Here is a 15,274-nt window from a genome sequence, read left to right on the forward strand (position 1 = left end):
TCCCTGCTGCTGGGGTCCATGCCAGGGTGGCCTGGCACATCCTCCTTCTGAACAACCACTCAGATACCTGCCTAAATACCCCAGATCTGAGCCTCCACAGTCTCCCTTGGCTTCCTCCGCTGTTGGGTTGGTCTTTTTTTGGCTTGTTTTTTCTCCTGCTCACTTTGCTTCATCCTAAAAATTGTTCTGGGTACAGCTTCTAAGCGCACACGTGGGGAAGGCGGTGCCAGCTTTTTCCCCCTTATCCCTCTTAGGTGCAGCAGTAACAGCAGGACTGGTTTTCCAGATCATCTGAAAGGCGTATATTCCCTGCAAACAGGTTCAGCCAGCAGTGCCTCTAATACGTAAGATGGTCTAGCTAGGACAGCAGCCAGGGGGGGAAATATCAGCTCTCATAAAGTCTGCAGGGAAAGGGCGTAAAAGGGTTGTCATGCTCAAGTGTGATTTAAAACTTTACACTGCAACTATAGCATGGGTTTTCTTTTCCTTCCCGTTTTGATTAAAAAAAAATATGAAAATGTCAGAGGTGATAGAAACTCCAAATGAGCATAAGCCAGCAATAACTTGCCGTGAATCCCCGAACCACGCTTCTCTGTTCAACTGTGTCGGATAAGAAGCATCTCACTTCCGAGCCCTTTCTTGCAGAGCCTGGTCGCGCTCCGCCCGGCACAACAGGCCACCCCCAACCCCAGTGCCCCCCGCCTCGCTGGGGACACCGTTCCGCCTCTCCATTCCCGCCTGGAGCTCTCCCAGCCGGGAAACGGCAGCCGCGGCCCGGACAGAGGGGTGAGTAGCGGCCACCTCCACGGAGGACGCGAGGCCCCCGGCATCAGCAGCCCCCGACCCCCTCACTCACCCCAAGAGCCCCTCAGCCCGCCGGGCAGCTGAGCGGGACGCGAACACCCTCCTTCTCCCGCCCGCCGCCTCCTGGGAAGGGGAGGCGGAGCCCGCCAGCCCCCACCCGTCGCCCATGGCCGCCGCCGTCGCCGCAGCGCGTCGCGGCCTGGCCGCCCTGCTGCTCGGCCACCGCCCGCCGCTGCCGCCCTGGCTGCGCCCGCCGCCCGCCCGCAGCCTCCTCAGCGCCGCCGCCACCCTCGGGCCGGGGCTGGGCGCGCCGCGGGCTGCCGCTGTGCTCTGCGCTGCCGGCCGCAGCTACAGCCAGGTAGGGGCCCGCGCGGACGGGGCCTAAAATGGCGGCAGCGGCGCGGTCGGGGGCGGGAGGCGGAGGGGTCCCTGCCGGGCCGCTGCCCGGGATGGGGCCGTTGGGCGGGAGGACGAGCCCCGGGGCCCTGCGCCCTCCTCCCGCAGCCGCGGGGAGACGGCCTGCGCCATGTGCAGCGCCTGGCCTGGCCTTGCTCCTCCCCGTGCTTTCCCTCCCCACGCTGCGCCAGGCCCCCAGAGCATGCGCCTGCCTTAAGAGTTGAACGGAGCTGGGCACCGCTGCGGAACGCTGCGCCTTTCCACCTCTTAATTTGGGGTCTTTTTGGTTCTTTTTTGGTGGCAGGTTACAGATGCACCCTCCGCGGAAGGTCGCCTCTCAGAGCAAGAACCAGAGTCACCCAAGGCAGAAAGTGACAATGTCTTTCTCATCAGGGCGGAAGGATTCCCCTTCTCGTGCACCGAGGAAGATGTGCTTACCTTTTTTGATAGTATGGGAGTTAATTTTCCTGCGTAACTGTTCAGTGTGGTGTTACTGAACCCAACAGTTCATCATTAGTTAACAGAAAGAAAACAGAAAAATTGTTAGCCGGAGAAAGATGAGTTTTTCATATTGGTGCCAAATTATTCATGATTTACACATGTAAAACAAATAATCAACTTCCAAAATGCTGGACAATGACTAGAAACTCATCCTTGCAGCATTTTATATTTAATTGAGGAAGTCTTTCCCTTTTTAGTCCATGTTTCCACAGTAAAGGCAATCCAACTGAAGTGATTCCTTTAAAGACCATTATGGTTGGCTTTTTCCCAAACTCCCCTCTTTTAAACAAACTCGAGTGGTTTTTGCTTACTAGTTTAAACTTCAGTGCTGCTTTCTGATCCTAATTAATAGGCTTGTACATACCTTTGCAGGGCTGATCCCTTCATACTGTAATATTATGATGCATCCTTCCAGAGTAGACTAGACAGTCAGAGGCAAGTTTTTAAATGGTTTAATAATCTGCAGAAATAAATTAAGTCAATTGGAAGTCCTAGAGGAAAAGAACAGAGCAGGCAGAGTATAGCTATAGAGACTGAACTATTATAGCATTTGTTTTTGATGTCAGATAAATCAAAAACAATTACGCTTACCAACAATATGACAGTATAATCCAGTTATACAGCTGTGGAAGCTAATGGATCAGATTCTTATCTGTAATAAACGTGTGTTAGAGTTAAGGTTAGAAGCGGGAGTTTCCTACCCTTTGTTTCAAGACAGTACTTTGCCTCACTGAGGGCGATAGCTCTATACAGAATATTCAGTTTTGATCTGCAATCAAAAGACCCCCATGTTTGATGCAGTTGCGTATGTTTCTGTATCGTGTTCCTTGATTTCTAGGCTGTAGAATTCGAAACGGTGAGAACGGCGTACACTTCCTCTTAAACAGGGATGGGAGACGCAGAGGGGATGCCTTGATCGAGCTGGAGACGAAAGCGGATGTCCAGAGAGCCTTGGAAAAGCACCTGAGGTATATGGGCCCACGCTATGTGAAAGGTGGGTTTGCAATGGCAGAAGTTACATTGGAAGAAAACTTGATCAAGTGAATAAGAACTGCTTGAAGAATAAAACGGGCTGGTGTGAGGGAGGGCAGCGTGGAGAGATGCAGGATGTGGAACAGAGAGCAAATTAGCCAGCATGGCACCACTAAGTCAGAACTTCCAGGGCTGGACAGGAAGAGCAAAGCAGCTTGTGCAGTGAGGGGCACCATGCAGGACAATCGAGTATGGCATGGGGGAAGAAACATTATGGAGTTTTGTCAGGGGGAAAAAGCTTCCTTAGAAGAATGCCTGCAGAGAACCTCCTTCCGAGTACCATGAGGGAAAACATGTATTGTGCCTCTGTCCCTTGCAGTTTTTGAAGTACATGATAGCGACGTAGAGGGCTTACTACAAAATCTGCGGGATGAGTCACACGCCATAAATGATGGAGTTGTACTACTGAGAGGCCTTCCCTTCAGCTCCACTGAGGAGGATATTGCAGATTTTTTCCCAGGTAATTCAGCATAGTCTGTGCTCTTCGTTTACAAGGCATTTACTTCTCCAAGTTGATGCTTAGGTAGGCTGTTGTTCCTCTAAGTGAGAAAAGCAAAAGCAGATGCAGCCTTGAACGCCTTAAACAGTATAAGGAGTTGCTGTTCCCCTGCAGCTTGAATTAACTAAAGTTCTCTGAACAAGCTTTTAGCTGGAAGAAAACAGAGGAGCCTACATCCTGTTCCCTGCAGTCGGGATGGCTACCAGTGCATAATTTGGCAAAGTTAAGAGAGGCAAAAAAGCCTGTATGATAGTTACAGTACAGGTGAATGCAGCATGGGTGTTCACAGCTGTATAATCATGACATCACCTATGCCACTTAAAACTATTAACAGCAATTTATTTTTTTTTTTTAGTTACTGGCTTGTTCATGGTTGTGTAAGCTCACTGCACCAGTTCTCAGCGGAGCAAGTACTGCACAGTGCCTGCGCACATGCTCACGTGCTCAAGCAATGCAGGTGGTTGCTGCCTGCCTTCACTAGGAAAGGAGCCTTTCTAGGTTTTGCAAAATAAATTGACATTTCCTTAGGTAAAGCTTAAGTTATAGGCTAAACCAAACCCACTTCTTCCCCTCCAGGCATGCATGCAGAGTCCTAAAGCTTATCGTAATCACCGTCATACCAAAAGCAGAGGCTGCTGGTAGTAAATTTTTCAATTGATAACCAGTTGTTCAAGATGTTTGAAGGCATCTAGTAGCAGAGTTATCACAGTGAGATGACTAGGGCAGCATTGTGGAGCAAGTGTTTCCATTTCTTAGGAGCTTGAGGAGACCCTTTGAGAAAGAAACAAGGTGCAAAGAGGTATGCAAAAGCACTCTTGAAAAAAAAGAAATAAAAATGTAGTAGCCCAGCATAGTGTGCCCTCTGTATCATGTCAGATATAGTTGTTTACTGGATGACAGGCTCCCCAAGCAGCTATTATACAGCACAAAAATTGAAGTTCAGTGAATTTGTCCTGGGTTTTAAAGAGATGGAGGAAAATTACCTTAATAGGAGAAAATTTCAAGAACATTTGTGCTCTGGACCTCCTTGTTGACTAGAACTTGGATTCACTTGTTATTTTCATAGTTACTTGAATCCTGGAGTCTGTTCGTTATTGGCATTAAGCCTTCTGTGAAAACTGACTTAAAGCAAGTAAGTTGGAGTTTAAAAAAAAGTTTAAAAAAAAAGGTACGTAGGCCAGCATGAACAGTTTTTTCAGAACTATTTAACTGTATGGTTAGCTTGTCAAAAACCAAGAGAGTAAGGAAAAAGATGTCTCTCTGAGCTATAGCACAAGTTCCTGACAATGTACATGCCTTTTTCTGCCCACTGCTCTATAGGTTTGAAAATAACTGACATAGCTTTTGTTTACCGGGGAGAAAGAAGAACAGGAGAAGCTTTCGTGCAGTTTGCAGCTCCCGAAATGGCAGCTAAAGCCCTGTTACGACACAGGGAATACATGGGAAGTAGGTAGGTACTTCACTGGGGTTCATGAGGGTAGAAGAACACTTACGCCTTGCTTCTTACCAGGTGAAACAGCTAATCTTAGGCTATTCCATACTCACGTTATTACTAAGGAAGCTTCTGCCCTTATTACCTTTAAAACCTAGAACTCAGACTTTAGATTCAAATTTCAGTAGAAGTCATACCTAAATCTTTCTCACAGTGTGGTCAGACTGTTACTTTGTGGCTTAAAACATACCTTTTTTAATAGCACCCTCTGAAATACTCTGTGTAACCCAAGTGTTGCCTCCTCTGGTGATGTTTTCTTTAGAACCTTGACAAAATTGGAGAAAGAAAGATGAAGCCTTTTGCAGGTTTCTGTGTGCTGCAGAGGCACCTTCAGCGCTTGTAGGCTGGGGGAATTTGGGGTCTCAGAAAAATGAATTCTGTTTATTCCTGAAGGTAGTCTCATCCCAACAAAAGAGTGGTGATAGCATTCAGAGGAGGGCACACTAGATAGGCACCGTCTGCCCAGTCACAAGTGCACAGGGATCCTGTGCCTGCTACAGACATTTGCCCCTGCCAAATTTCCAGCAGGGTCCCTGAGGCTTTCCGCAATTCTAGCAACCCTCACCATTCTCTTGAGGCCAGTACCAAGCACAGTCTGTCTCCACTGGGAGAGTACATTGTACAAAGCAGTTTACTACTCACCTCAGGCTTGAATCCATTCCTGACAGTGACTGCTGGCCAGCACCGTACAGTCGTCAACCTCTTTGGTGACCACGTCCACCTGTGCTGTTCTCCTTCCTCAGGAATCCACATTCAACTGTTTTCTTCCAGAGCAATAAACCCTATGCCACGCACTTAAAAGAGGCCTCTCTTTTTCTCAAGCAGAAGCATATACCCCTGTTTCTCAGAATCATAAAATAATTTAATTTAGAAAAGACCTTTTAAGATCAAGTCCAACCATTAACCTATACACTGTCAAGTCCACCACCAAGCCATGTCCCTAAGCACCACATCTGCATGTCTTTTAAATACCTTCAGAACTGCCCTCAGGAAAAATAATAAAATTGCTTTTACCCTGTTGAGTTTTCTGATTTTGCTTTAATAAGCTGCTGAGTTCTCTTTCTGAACACCAGATAACAAAAGCTCTCTCCAGACTTTTACTGCTTTTACACACCTACTTCCTTTCTTCTGTTCCCTTATTTTCTGTTCCACTCTGCATTTCCTTGTGGTTGTCCCTCCCTGCCCAATACAGCTGCTCTGTAGGTGTGCCCAATGATTGAATTAACACATTTCCCTACCCTCAAGTAAAGATTAATTAATTTTGTGTGCCCTTAATTTTTTCTTTGTCATAATCAAACGAGCTGATCTGATTCTCCCACTCAAGTTCATACACTTCTGTTTCTCTGTGATTACCCAAGAAATGGAATGGTTTCCAAAACTGTATCAGTTTGCTCTTGTTCATTCTTCCTGGGCTATGGATTTTATCCAGAAATGGCCTTCAGCTGTGCACAGGACTGCGTGTGGGTTCAGGGGGGCTGAGCTTTAAGCTGTCAGCCTGTACGTGGGGTTAACTTCTCTTACTCTGGCCGCTCTCTTCAGACAGGAGGAAAGCTGCCTCACGTGGCTGTCCATATGCTACTTTTCATCACGTTATTCCGTCAGTGCTATGGAAATGGCCTAATTTAACACTGCTGGTTAAATTTCTGTGAGGCCCAGCTGGTACTAATCTGAAAGATTAGCACAGGCAGCTCTGAGTTAAGGGGTTCTGGGGTGGGTAGCTAGAAACATAAGGCATTATCATTTTATGTTTTGAACCTCCAAGTAGAGTTTGTTTTATTTTTCTTTCTGTGGTGTAAGGAGGATCTTGGTGGAGCCCCTTAATGTTGCATTACTTATTGGTGTATTACACCCACGACTTTCACACACTCCCACTCACATTTTATCTCATCTATTCCATAGCCATATGTAAAAAAGGCTCCAGTGAAGTATTTAATATGACCCTGTGCATCTTCTGTGTCTGCCTGTTTCAGTAATCTGTTTTGGGGTTGGGCATTTGTTTTTTTTTTAATTTGGGGTTGTAAAAATCGGAAAGTGCAATTTGCAGAGGTGCAGTGAGAGGAAAACAGCCTCACATACAAAGCTGCTCAGAAGGATGCATACTACTGAAAGAAATAGAAAACATTTTTCAGAGGAAGTAAACCTGTATTTCTGCAACAAAACAGAGTTCTGGCTTGTAAGTGTTTGGTATTACTTTTACAAGAAGTTTGTATAAGGCTGTAAACTAAAGAGTTTGTCCAGACCAGACTAGTAATCTGTCTCACAGTAGGTGGCTTTATACAGGAGAGTGGCTGTCACTGCAAGTGGAAGGGGCTTTCATAAACATAAGTGTGCAATTCAAATGAATTAATTCTTCAGGACCGTTGCTTGCCACGCCCTCGCTCTCACACCCGGCACATGAGCAGAGCTGAGGCAGGAGAACATCCTGAAGGTTCTTTTTCAACATCTTGAGTTCTTTGTGGAGGTGCAAGACATGCCATGTAATTTTCTCCTTTGACTTCTAGATACATAGAAGTGTACGTAAGTAGAAAGCATCACATGCAGAGGCATGTGCCTTATGCCAAGCAGACTACGATCTACTCCAGAGTGAGAAAAGAATATGAAACAGTTTCTGAAGAAAGAGGATTGAGCTACATGGAAGATTCCCATGGCAAAAGAGAAACCAGTGAGTCCCACCCTGTCGTGTGTGTTTGGGGGCCCTTTGTTTTACCCCGATGATCTGCTGTGAACATGACCCCCCCCACCCCCCGCCCCGTTTCTACAGCTTTCATGTGAGGGAGGTGAGAATTGCAAGCATTAATGTTTTTTTTCCTCCATTCCACAGAATTGTGCAGGGAAGGGACAGAAAGCTCTGGGCACATTTTAGAATCTGGGAACTTCTCACCACCGCTGCACTTTGTCCACATGAGGGGTTTTCCTACCCAGGCTACTGCCCAAGACATAATAAATGTGAGTAACAATAAAACTATGAATTGAATTTGGTTGTCATTACCAATGCAAACCCTTGATTATTACAGATGAAGTCACTTCAGATTTTTAATTTATCCATGTCTGTGTTAGTCCTCAGTGCTGTGTAGCTTCAGGCTGAATGCATTTGGAAACCTGAGCTTGCTGAGGGTTACAGGCTCCCCAGGGTAGCCGTGGCCTCACAGGCACAGCAATGATATGCTCGCCTCCATAAATAAGAATGGATTAAAGCTTGCTGGGCTGTCTTCATACCCCTCCCTTTGGCTCGAGTAGCCATTTATAATCTTGGCTAGATTTCAGAGTACCTGACCGTACGAAAATGAGTTTCAGAATCTTTTTAATACTCTTTCTACTTCATTTTACTAGTATACAGCATCACAGAGCGAGCGTACCTGCACTTAACGACTTGGACATGTACAGAGCACATGTGCTGTGTGAGGATTTTTGTTCTGTCAAGAATGACTGCCAGGAGCTTGCAGAGGGTGGGGGGCTGCACAGTGTGGGAGAGGTGGCTTGGGTGTGCCCCAGGTTCACCCAGACAAGAAAGGCAGCCTTTTGCTACTCACAGGCTCAGCCTCCCCCACAGCTGGACAGGCTTTATGAGGAAAAACATCAAGTTTCTAGGTAATAGGTTGTGTTACTGTTGTTTCTTTCTCACTAAACTCTGGTTTTTCTCCTTTTGAGTTTTTTGCTCCGCTGAAGCCCACAAGGATCATGGTAGAATACAACTCCCATGGAGATGCAACAGGAGCAGCAGAGGTGCATTTCAAGAGCCATGAGGACGCAGTCGCTGCAATGGCCAAGGAGGGCTCACAGCTGCGTAAGTAAAGAGGAAGGGATCTTACAACCCCATGACTCAGACCCTCGGGGAGTTTGGCACAGCTTGTCAAGCTGCTGCTAACACCCTGTGCAGAAGGATCATCTTAAATGTAGATTTCCAAATTACCCTATTATGCAACATTGGCTTTGTGAGGGAGGAAAAAAAAAGAAAATGACACACAAGTCACTGAACACAGCCTGCCTCTCTGAAATTGTTCCCCAGAGTGCAGTGCCGTTGAATTATTCCTGAATGAACATCCAGAGGCAAAAGAAAACTGCTAGTGACAGTGGCACGGTCTCAGGTTTGGTAAGTGCATCCTCCTTTGCTGTTGTTCCTGTACTATTTTTTAGCAACGTGTGCCTCAGGCTTACTATTTCTGATACTTTGGATTTCAGCTCCCTTAAAGGATCAAATTTAGAGTGGCTGAAGGGGGTCATCACCGCTCATCTCAGGTCAGGCAGTGAGCCTGGCCTCTCTGGCCTGCAGATCCAGATCCCCACAGAGTGAAAGTCCTGTGGGGAAGGGGCAGCAGCTCCTTCCTGAGGCTACAGCTGGAGCTGGCAGAGGTTATTGTGCTGCCCAGGCATCTGCCCTGTCGCAGCTGAGGCCTAGACTGTGCTGGAGAGCTTTTTCTGTTTTCCTCCTCCCTTTAAAACTCTGTTAATGTGATTGATGAAAGGTTCTGAAGGGGTTGTATTCACTGGCATGGAAGAGGAAACGGGGCTAAACATTTTCCCCAGATGCGTATTAACAGTAATTGGTCTTTTGGCTGGGACAATATTACTTAGAATTACAGACAATGGAGTTTGATAAAGTAACATTCTTCAGATGATTTTTTTTCTTTTTTAATCCATCCACTCAAACGCAGGCCCAGAGCCTACCTAAATGTGGGAGTCAGCTGCAAGGTAGTCAGTGTGTTTTCAGTGCAAACAGGCTGTCATGTTTTTCACAATGTTAACCTCAGGGGAGGAGTGTCCTGTAGTGGGACAGTTTTTGCCTTTTTTTATGGCACAGAAACTGTGTCTCCTTGCCCTTTACAAGAGACAAACTGCAGGCTGGGGTGGAGTGAGCACGGGGGAGGGGCCCCTCCTGCAGAGACCTGCATGGCATGCTGTGGCAGTTCTTGCTGCTGAAACAGCATCAGGCCACACTCCTCACTGAAAACCAAAGGACAGCCCTCCCTGCAAAAAAATTAAAACCCTGCAAAAGAAGGGTTTCCTAGGTCTACAGGAGTGAGGCATAATGTATAAGGAAAGAAGTTCCCTGGGACCTTTGTGGAAGGCCCTGGCCACCTTGTAACGCTTCCACCAATGCCCTTCTGAAAATGGGGGGTGATTGGTCGCTGCTCCCCCAGGTGCTGGCCCCCACAGCTGAGACAGGGAGGGCCCACCCGCCCCTCTCCATCCCAGCAGCCGCCCTGCAGCTCTGGGTTCCCAATCTAGGGCAGGGATAAACTCCTGGGGCGAGTTCAAGATGTGCACTCAGCAGTGACCAACGTGGCCCACAGCCTCCCTACTGCCGGGGCACAGTGGCAGCCCTGACTTCCAGGCCCCTGTGCTGGGACCAGTGGAATTAAACACACACACACACCCCCCCCACACCCCTCCCTCCATGTGTGCTACAGCCCCACCCAAAAAGTCTCACCTGTTGGAGCTGTTTGCGTCATCTTACCTTTTTTGGTGAGATCTTTTAGTATTGCCAAATGCTACTATTCTATTATTGGAGACAAAAATTCAGAATAAAACGCAGCAGTGCATTTGAAACAAGGAAAGCAATAAGCTTGCGGTGAGGTAGTGATTGATCTTTTTCCTCTTCCTTTCTTTTTAGGCCAAAGTGAACACATTCCGTGGATATGAGTGTAAAGATCGAGTACAAGTGGCGCTGCTCAATAACAAGGATAAACTGTATAAAATCTATTTGAGCGTTGTGTAAAAGCATGTAATAAATTGTGTTGACATACTGTGGAAAGATTGTCTGTTACAAAAGCAGCAGCAGCTGTACCAGAGGAATGGGAAATGCTGCAGGATGGAGCACTTCTAGTCTCCTGCTGCGTGAGATGTACAAAGCATTAATAAACCACCAGTATTTGCAATGAACAAACCCAGAGCGATGTGAGCAGGCCCTGTGTGGTACTGCCAGTACCTCCTCCCTTCCACCGCCCCTCTCTCCATCTGCGTAAGGAGCCATCAACCCTTACCCATTCTGAAATACTTACACATGTAGCCAGAGCAGAATGAGACGGAAAGACAGCTCAGGACACAGGATACAGATGATCCAAGTTTTTATTATTGTGTGGAACAAAATTAACAACAACAAAAAAAAAATAGCCATCCGCTCCCCCCACTCCAACCACGCAGGTGAGCGTTACAAGCAGTACCTGAGCAAAGGCGCCTTGAGCACTGCGGCACCGCACAGCGTAACACCCAGCCCTCGCAGGCAGAGAGGCCCTGGAGTCTGAGGCAGCAGGAAGGAGGCAAGTGCTGACACCGTGAGCTGGCAGCAAGCGCAGTGTCGCGCTGACCTTTCTCAATTTCCATTTCGGCTGCCAGAGCTCTGTTCGGAAGGGTTTCAGCCGCCTCCCTGCTCCCTCGTGGGGAGCCGTGTGACTTCAGAGGACCTGCCCCAGAGCTGTCCTGCTTTTCACAGCCTTTGCTTCGAGCAAGCTGAGCGGCAGCCGCTCCTGCCAGGACAGTCAAAAGCCAGGTACAGGTCACAACTAAGCTGTTGCATCAGAGCTGCAAAATGCTGGACATACCAGCATGGAAATAATTTACACTAAGGGCCTGGTTTCCAGTTTAATCCTTTAACATGGAAATTGCTGGGCCTTGCTTTCTCCTTGGGGGATGAGCCCTGCTAGATTTGGATGCAGGAATTTGAAATTTCATCGGTGTGTACAGTATGTACACAACACCACTAACGTTAAATTCAGCATCTCATCCCTTCAGAGCAGCGTGCCCACGCTTGAGTTCTAGGCTTTTCGTATGTCAACGCTGTTCACAACTACTAATCTACTTTAAGGGATAGCAGCAAGGAAATGGATCTGGTAACTGAGGGGAAAAAAAGAGCAGAAAAAGAAAAACTATTTAAAGTTGCCCCTGCTGTGATAGTGCTCTGGCTCTGAGGGACACTAAGAGGAGCTGGAGAACTTTGGTGGCTGAACATGCCAAGGCCTAGAGGGAACTAGGAGAGAGTTAATTCCTGGTACAAACTAGCACCAAGCACCTAAGTAACCTCGGCTCTGACATGCTTTTAATGTGCTTCCCGGCAGTCTAATGAATAGAAAATCCCCTCTGAGGAATTAAACCACTAACCCCTAATAAACTCTGTACAAAACCAAACGCATTTGTCACATATAAATACATCAGTTTTTCTACGGACTACCAAACATTCTGTGGTCTTTAAGACTGAAGTAGGCTTCCAGTATAAACCAGAGCAAACACTACTGTGACATGCTATGCGCTTCAGGAGGAGGCCACCACCGCTTTTTGGAGTAACAGAAAATTCCATGAGGTAACAGCAACAAGAATTAACGTAGCATGAACTTTAAAGTGTGAAACCCTTTTAAACTGTGTTTCAAATCAGAACTTCTAGTAGGTGAAAAGCATACTGGTTTCATCTCACCTTCATTTTCATATAACAAAAAGTGAAATGCAAGGCTTATTACGATGACTTTATGTGCACAAGGGGGAGAGGTGGATTGAAGTGGCCCTAAACCTCCTGCATCATGATGAGGGTTTGGTATCGGAATGCTTGAGGGTCCAGTTCCTCCAGTCACCACATCAAGGCAGGAAGTGCAGTTACACCCGTAGCTTTGGCCCCCGCCGTGTAGTCACGAAGTCACAGTGAGGGTCTCCGAGAGGAAGGTCAGATGCCTTAAGGCACTTGCGTGCCAGATCAGTGCAGGCCGTCAGTTCACGCCTCAAAACCACCTACAGCCCCCCACCCCAGCCCCTAAAATACAGAAGGAGAACTTTCACAGCTTGGTTTGAGTCTTCCGTACTGCTTTGCATAGCAAGCCCGTGGCCTGAGGGCTGAGCCAAAGAAACGAAGCTAGAAAAAGCATTTATTGGCATCTTACATAGACTCCTCCCACCCAGCACTGATGCAGCGTGGTCAAACCAGATTGTCAAAGGCAACCGGGAAAGGGGAAACGGTATTTCAAGTGCAGCCAGACACGAGGATTAAAAATGCTCCCGTTCTGCTTTCAGCGAGCCTTTGCTTCACGCTTTCGCGCCACACACATGGGGATGAGAACGCTCCCGACTTGCAGGCGCAGACACCCAGTGCACGCACACAGAGCTCTTTTTTTGGGCAGGGGCTCTCTATTCTCACTGTGCCCCAAGGCTGCTCGGGCACACCTCGGCATACTTCATGTGCCATTCCCAAAGCAGTTCTCCCCAGCACAAGCTCAGCTCTGAGAACAGGCAGATTTTCATACAGGGAAGACTCAGACTGTTGGTTTAGCCACAAGAGACTGTAAACACCATGAAGCTGCTTTCCCCCTGACCTCCAAGGAACACAGGCAAGTGTCTTCTCTTCACATTCCCCCCGAACAACTCCAGAAACCATCATCAGCTACAACCATTTGTTTTGTCACCTCTCCCTGACACCTGTCCCCTACAAAGGACTGGTTGAATACTGCTGGATGAGCCGCTTGTGACAGGGGTTGCAGACGCGCTCAGGGTTAATACTAGACGGGAGGGGCAGCTCATTCACTGAACAGGCTTCACAGAAGATGCCACCACAGTTCTTGCAGATGTTCTGGAATGCAGGAAGAGGACAGAGAAATTACGGAAATGCTCAAGACACAAGCAACACAAACTTACGGTTTCTCTCATTAACATTCTGTCAACCCAAATCCTCTGCTGGCCTAGACAAAGATGCTCCGAAACTCCACTCTTGTCCCCTCTGAAGACCCCATTTGCTCCTGTGCTCAGGACCAGTTAATAGCAAAGTTTCTTAGGTCAAAGGAGAGTAGGTGAGGTCTTGCAGCAAAGCAGGTAAGAGTTACCAATAATGAACCATTCGAGTTTTAACTGACTCAGTCTACTAGAGCATTTTGTCACAGGAGGTGCACATCTGTATTTTACAGCCATATAAATACACTGGAACAACAAGCCTTGCCTGAGATGAGTATTGAAATGTGCACATGCATTTGGAAATGTGTCAAAGTCAGACATAAAGCTGTGGCATTTGCTTTGAACTCATCGTGTGTTTTCTCAAGATAAATACAGGGGCACGGGAAAGACTAGAAGTCCTACACAGAGTTCCCACATGTCTAACAGGAGAGGTTCATGGGGTGACATAGGGAGGCAATCGGGCCCCCCCTCACTGCCGGTTCTAAGCATCATGGCACCGTGGCGTCGGGGAGGAGAGGGCTGGCTTCTGAGCACACCCAGGCACGCCGCCTTCATGGGTGCTGCGGAGCAGCCTGGCTTGGGAGCTGCTCTTCACTCTGGCAAAACCACTAACTGTGCCAGGCAGAGCTGCAAACGCAGCCACAGCTGGGAGCCCCTGCCCCGAAGAGCAGCAGCTCCCCACCCATCACTCAGCCAGACTCTCCACATGAGCCTGAAAGCCTCCTGGTCAGGTAACCTCGCTGTACTCCCCAGTTCCCCCTCAGAACTTCCCAAGACCGATATGGAACCGAGTACTGGTTCACCTTCACCAGGCACGGAGGTCAGAGCCCTGCAGGCCTTGTGCTGGGGAGTCAGCTGCCTCCCCCCTGCTCCCGTCTGGCCACAGCTTCACAACAACCTTTCAGTTCAGGCCTTGGCAGATCAACTGGGGGAAGACAACGTCACCTTCCAGCTCACACTGCTAAGTACTTGCACCAGCGTGACCAGGACACCTGCTGCACTGACAGCAGTTTTATCACCACTTTGACTAGTTTCCTTGCAAACTGCTCCTCAGCAGCAATGGAGGAAAGTATCTGGATGAAGGCAGCACTCCTTGTAATCCTTCTAGATTCTGACTATAAAGCAGTGAGGAAAGCAAGAGGGGCTTGGCCACAAAGAAGAACAAAAATAAGGGAAAAAGGCAAGGTGGCTTAAGTGGAGAAATAACAAACAAGCGTTAACACCACCTATTCTCACTTCGGATTGATCCCAGGAAAAAAACACTTAGCTAAAAAGGGAAGAAGCTGCTAAGGGGAAGGAAAAACAAACCACTGAACACTGAGCAGAGTGGGGAACCCTCAAGCAACCACTGTTTACAAGTTTACTTTAAGGGTAAAGTGGACTTCAGAAAAGCCCTCATTTCTTTGTTCCAAGTCACCAGGAGGAAATCTGTGCTATTTGAAAATGAGAATCAGAGGAAACGCACATTCACTAGATGATGGAGGTGACAATATAAGTCCTTGGAGTTACCTTTTTTTTGCTTCGGCTGCTTTCTTCCTGGCAGAGCTGGCAGATCTCAGAGTTTCCAGGTCCCGACAGTTGTTCCTAATCCCCAAGAAAAAACCAAGACATTCTGCTTTACACATTTCTTTACATGGCACCCGTATTAGAGCTCTGTGGCTGAGCCGCACCTTTCAAGAGGGAGGAAGATTTCACGTGCGTGTATTTTTAACCTTTCTCTATTCACAGCACACGTGCAGCCACAGAGGACCACCATGCATGTGCAGGATGATCCACAGTTGCCCTGCCTACACCACAGGGCAGACGGGGAAGCACAGCATGGCCGTGTGAACCAGGGACCACACAGCTCAATTTTCAGGCTGAGATCAAGGCTGCTGGCCCAGCAATGAGGTGGGAACTAAATCTCT

The 15,274-nt window shown here is 47.8% G+C and overlaps 2 protein-coding genes across 8 annotated transcripts in view; one reads left to right on the top strand and one right to left on the bottom strand.

Moving 5' to 3' along the window:
- Window positions 1-806: 806 nt before the first annotated feature.
- On the top strand, window positions 807-10,476 carry GRSF1 (G-rich RNA sequence binding factor 1). Its single transcript, XM_074823387.1, has 10 exons — window positions 807-1,162; window positions 1,505-1,649; window positions 2,540-2,695; window positions 3,053-3,193; window positions 4,553-4,682; window positions 7,226-7,386; window positions 7,546-7,670; window positions 8,373-8,508; window positions 8,731-8,814; window positions 10,336-10,476. Exons 1-9 carry the CDS (start codon window positions 971-973, stop codon window positions 8,787-8,789), a joined length of 1,245 nt encoding a protein of 414 aa, XP_074679488.1. The 5' UTR covers window positions 807-970; the 3' UTR covers window positions 8,790-8,814; window positions 10,336-10,476.
- Window positions 10,477-10,772: 296 nt separating this feature from the next.
- Window positions 10,773-15,274, bottom strand: part of RUFY3 (RUN and FYVE domain containing 3) — a 56,934-nt gene continuing 52,432 nt past the window's right edge. For all 7 annotated transcript variants that reach the window (XM_074823390.1, XM_074823389.1, XM_074823388.1 and 4 more), the window contains 2 exons: window positions 14,877-14,951; window positions 10,773-13,269 (listed from right to left, as the gene is read on the bottom strand). In XM_074823390.1, the coding sequence (XP_074679491.1) occupies window positions 13,126-13,269; window positions 14,877-14,951 (219 nt within the window). In that variant the 3' untranslated portion in view covers window positions 10,773-13,125. The remainder of the gene's footprint in view (window positions 13,270-14,876; window positions 14,952-15,274) is intronic.

This window comes from Strix aluco, chromosome 4, assembly GCF_031877795.1.
Source record: "Strix aluco isolate bStrAlu1 chromosome 4, bStrAlu1.hap1, whole genome shotgun sequence".
Taxonomy (NCBI): Eukaryota; Metazoa; Chordata; class Aves; order Strigiformes; family Strigidae; genus Strix; species Strix aluco.

What these genes read in the sequence shown, in the direction of transcription:
- GRSF1 (XM_074823387.1), top strand. Translation starts at nt 971, where the DNA reads ATGGCCGCCGCCGTCGCCGCAGCGCGTCGCGGCCTGGCCGCCCTGCTG. An exon ending in TGTGCTTACCTTTTTTGATA is followed by an intron (nt 1,650 to 2,539) that starts GTATGGGAGTTA and finishes CTTGATTTCTAG; the next exon opens with GCTGTAGAATTCGAAACGGT. An exon ending in GGGCCCACGCTATGTGAAAG is followed by an intron (nt 2,696 to 3,052) that starts GTGGGTTTGCAA and finishes TGTCCCTTGCAG; the next exon opens with TTTTTGAAGTACATGATAGC.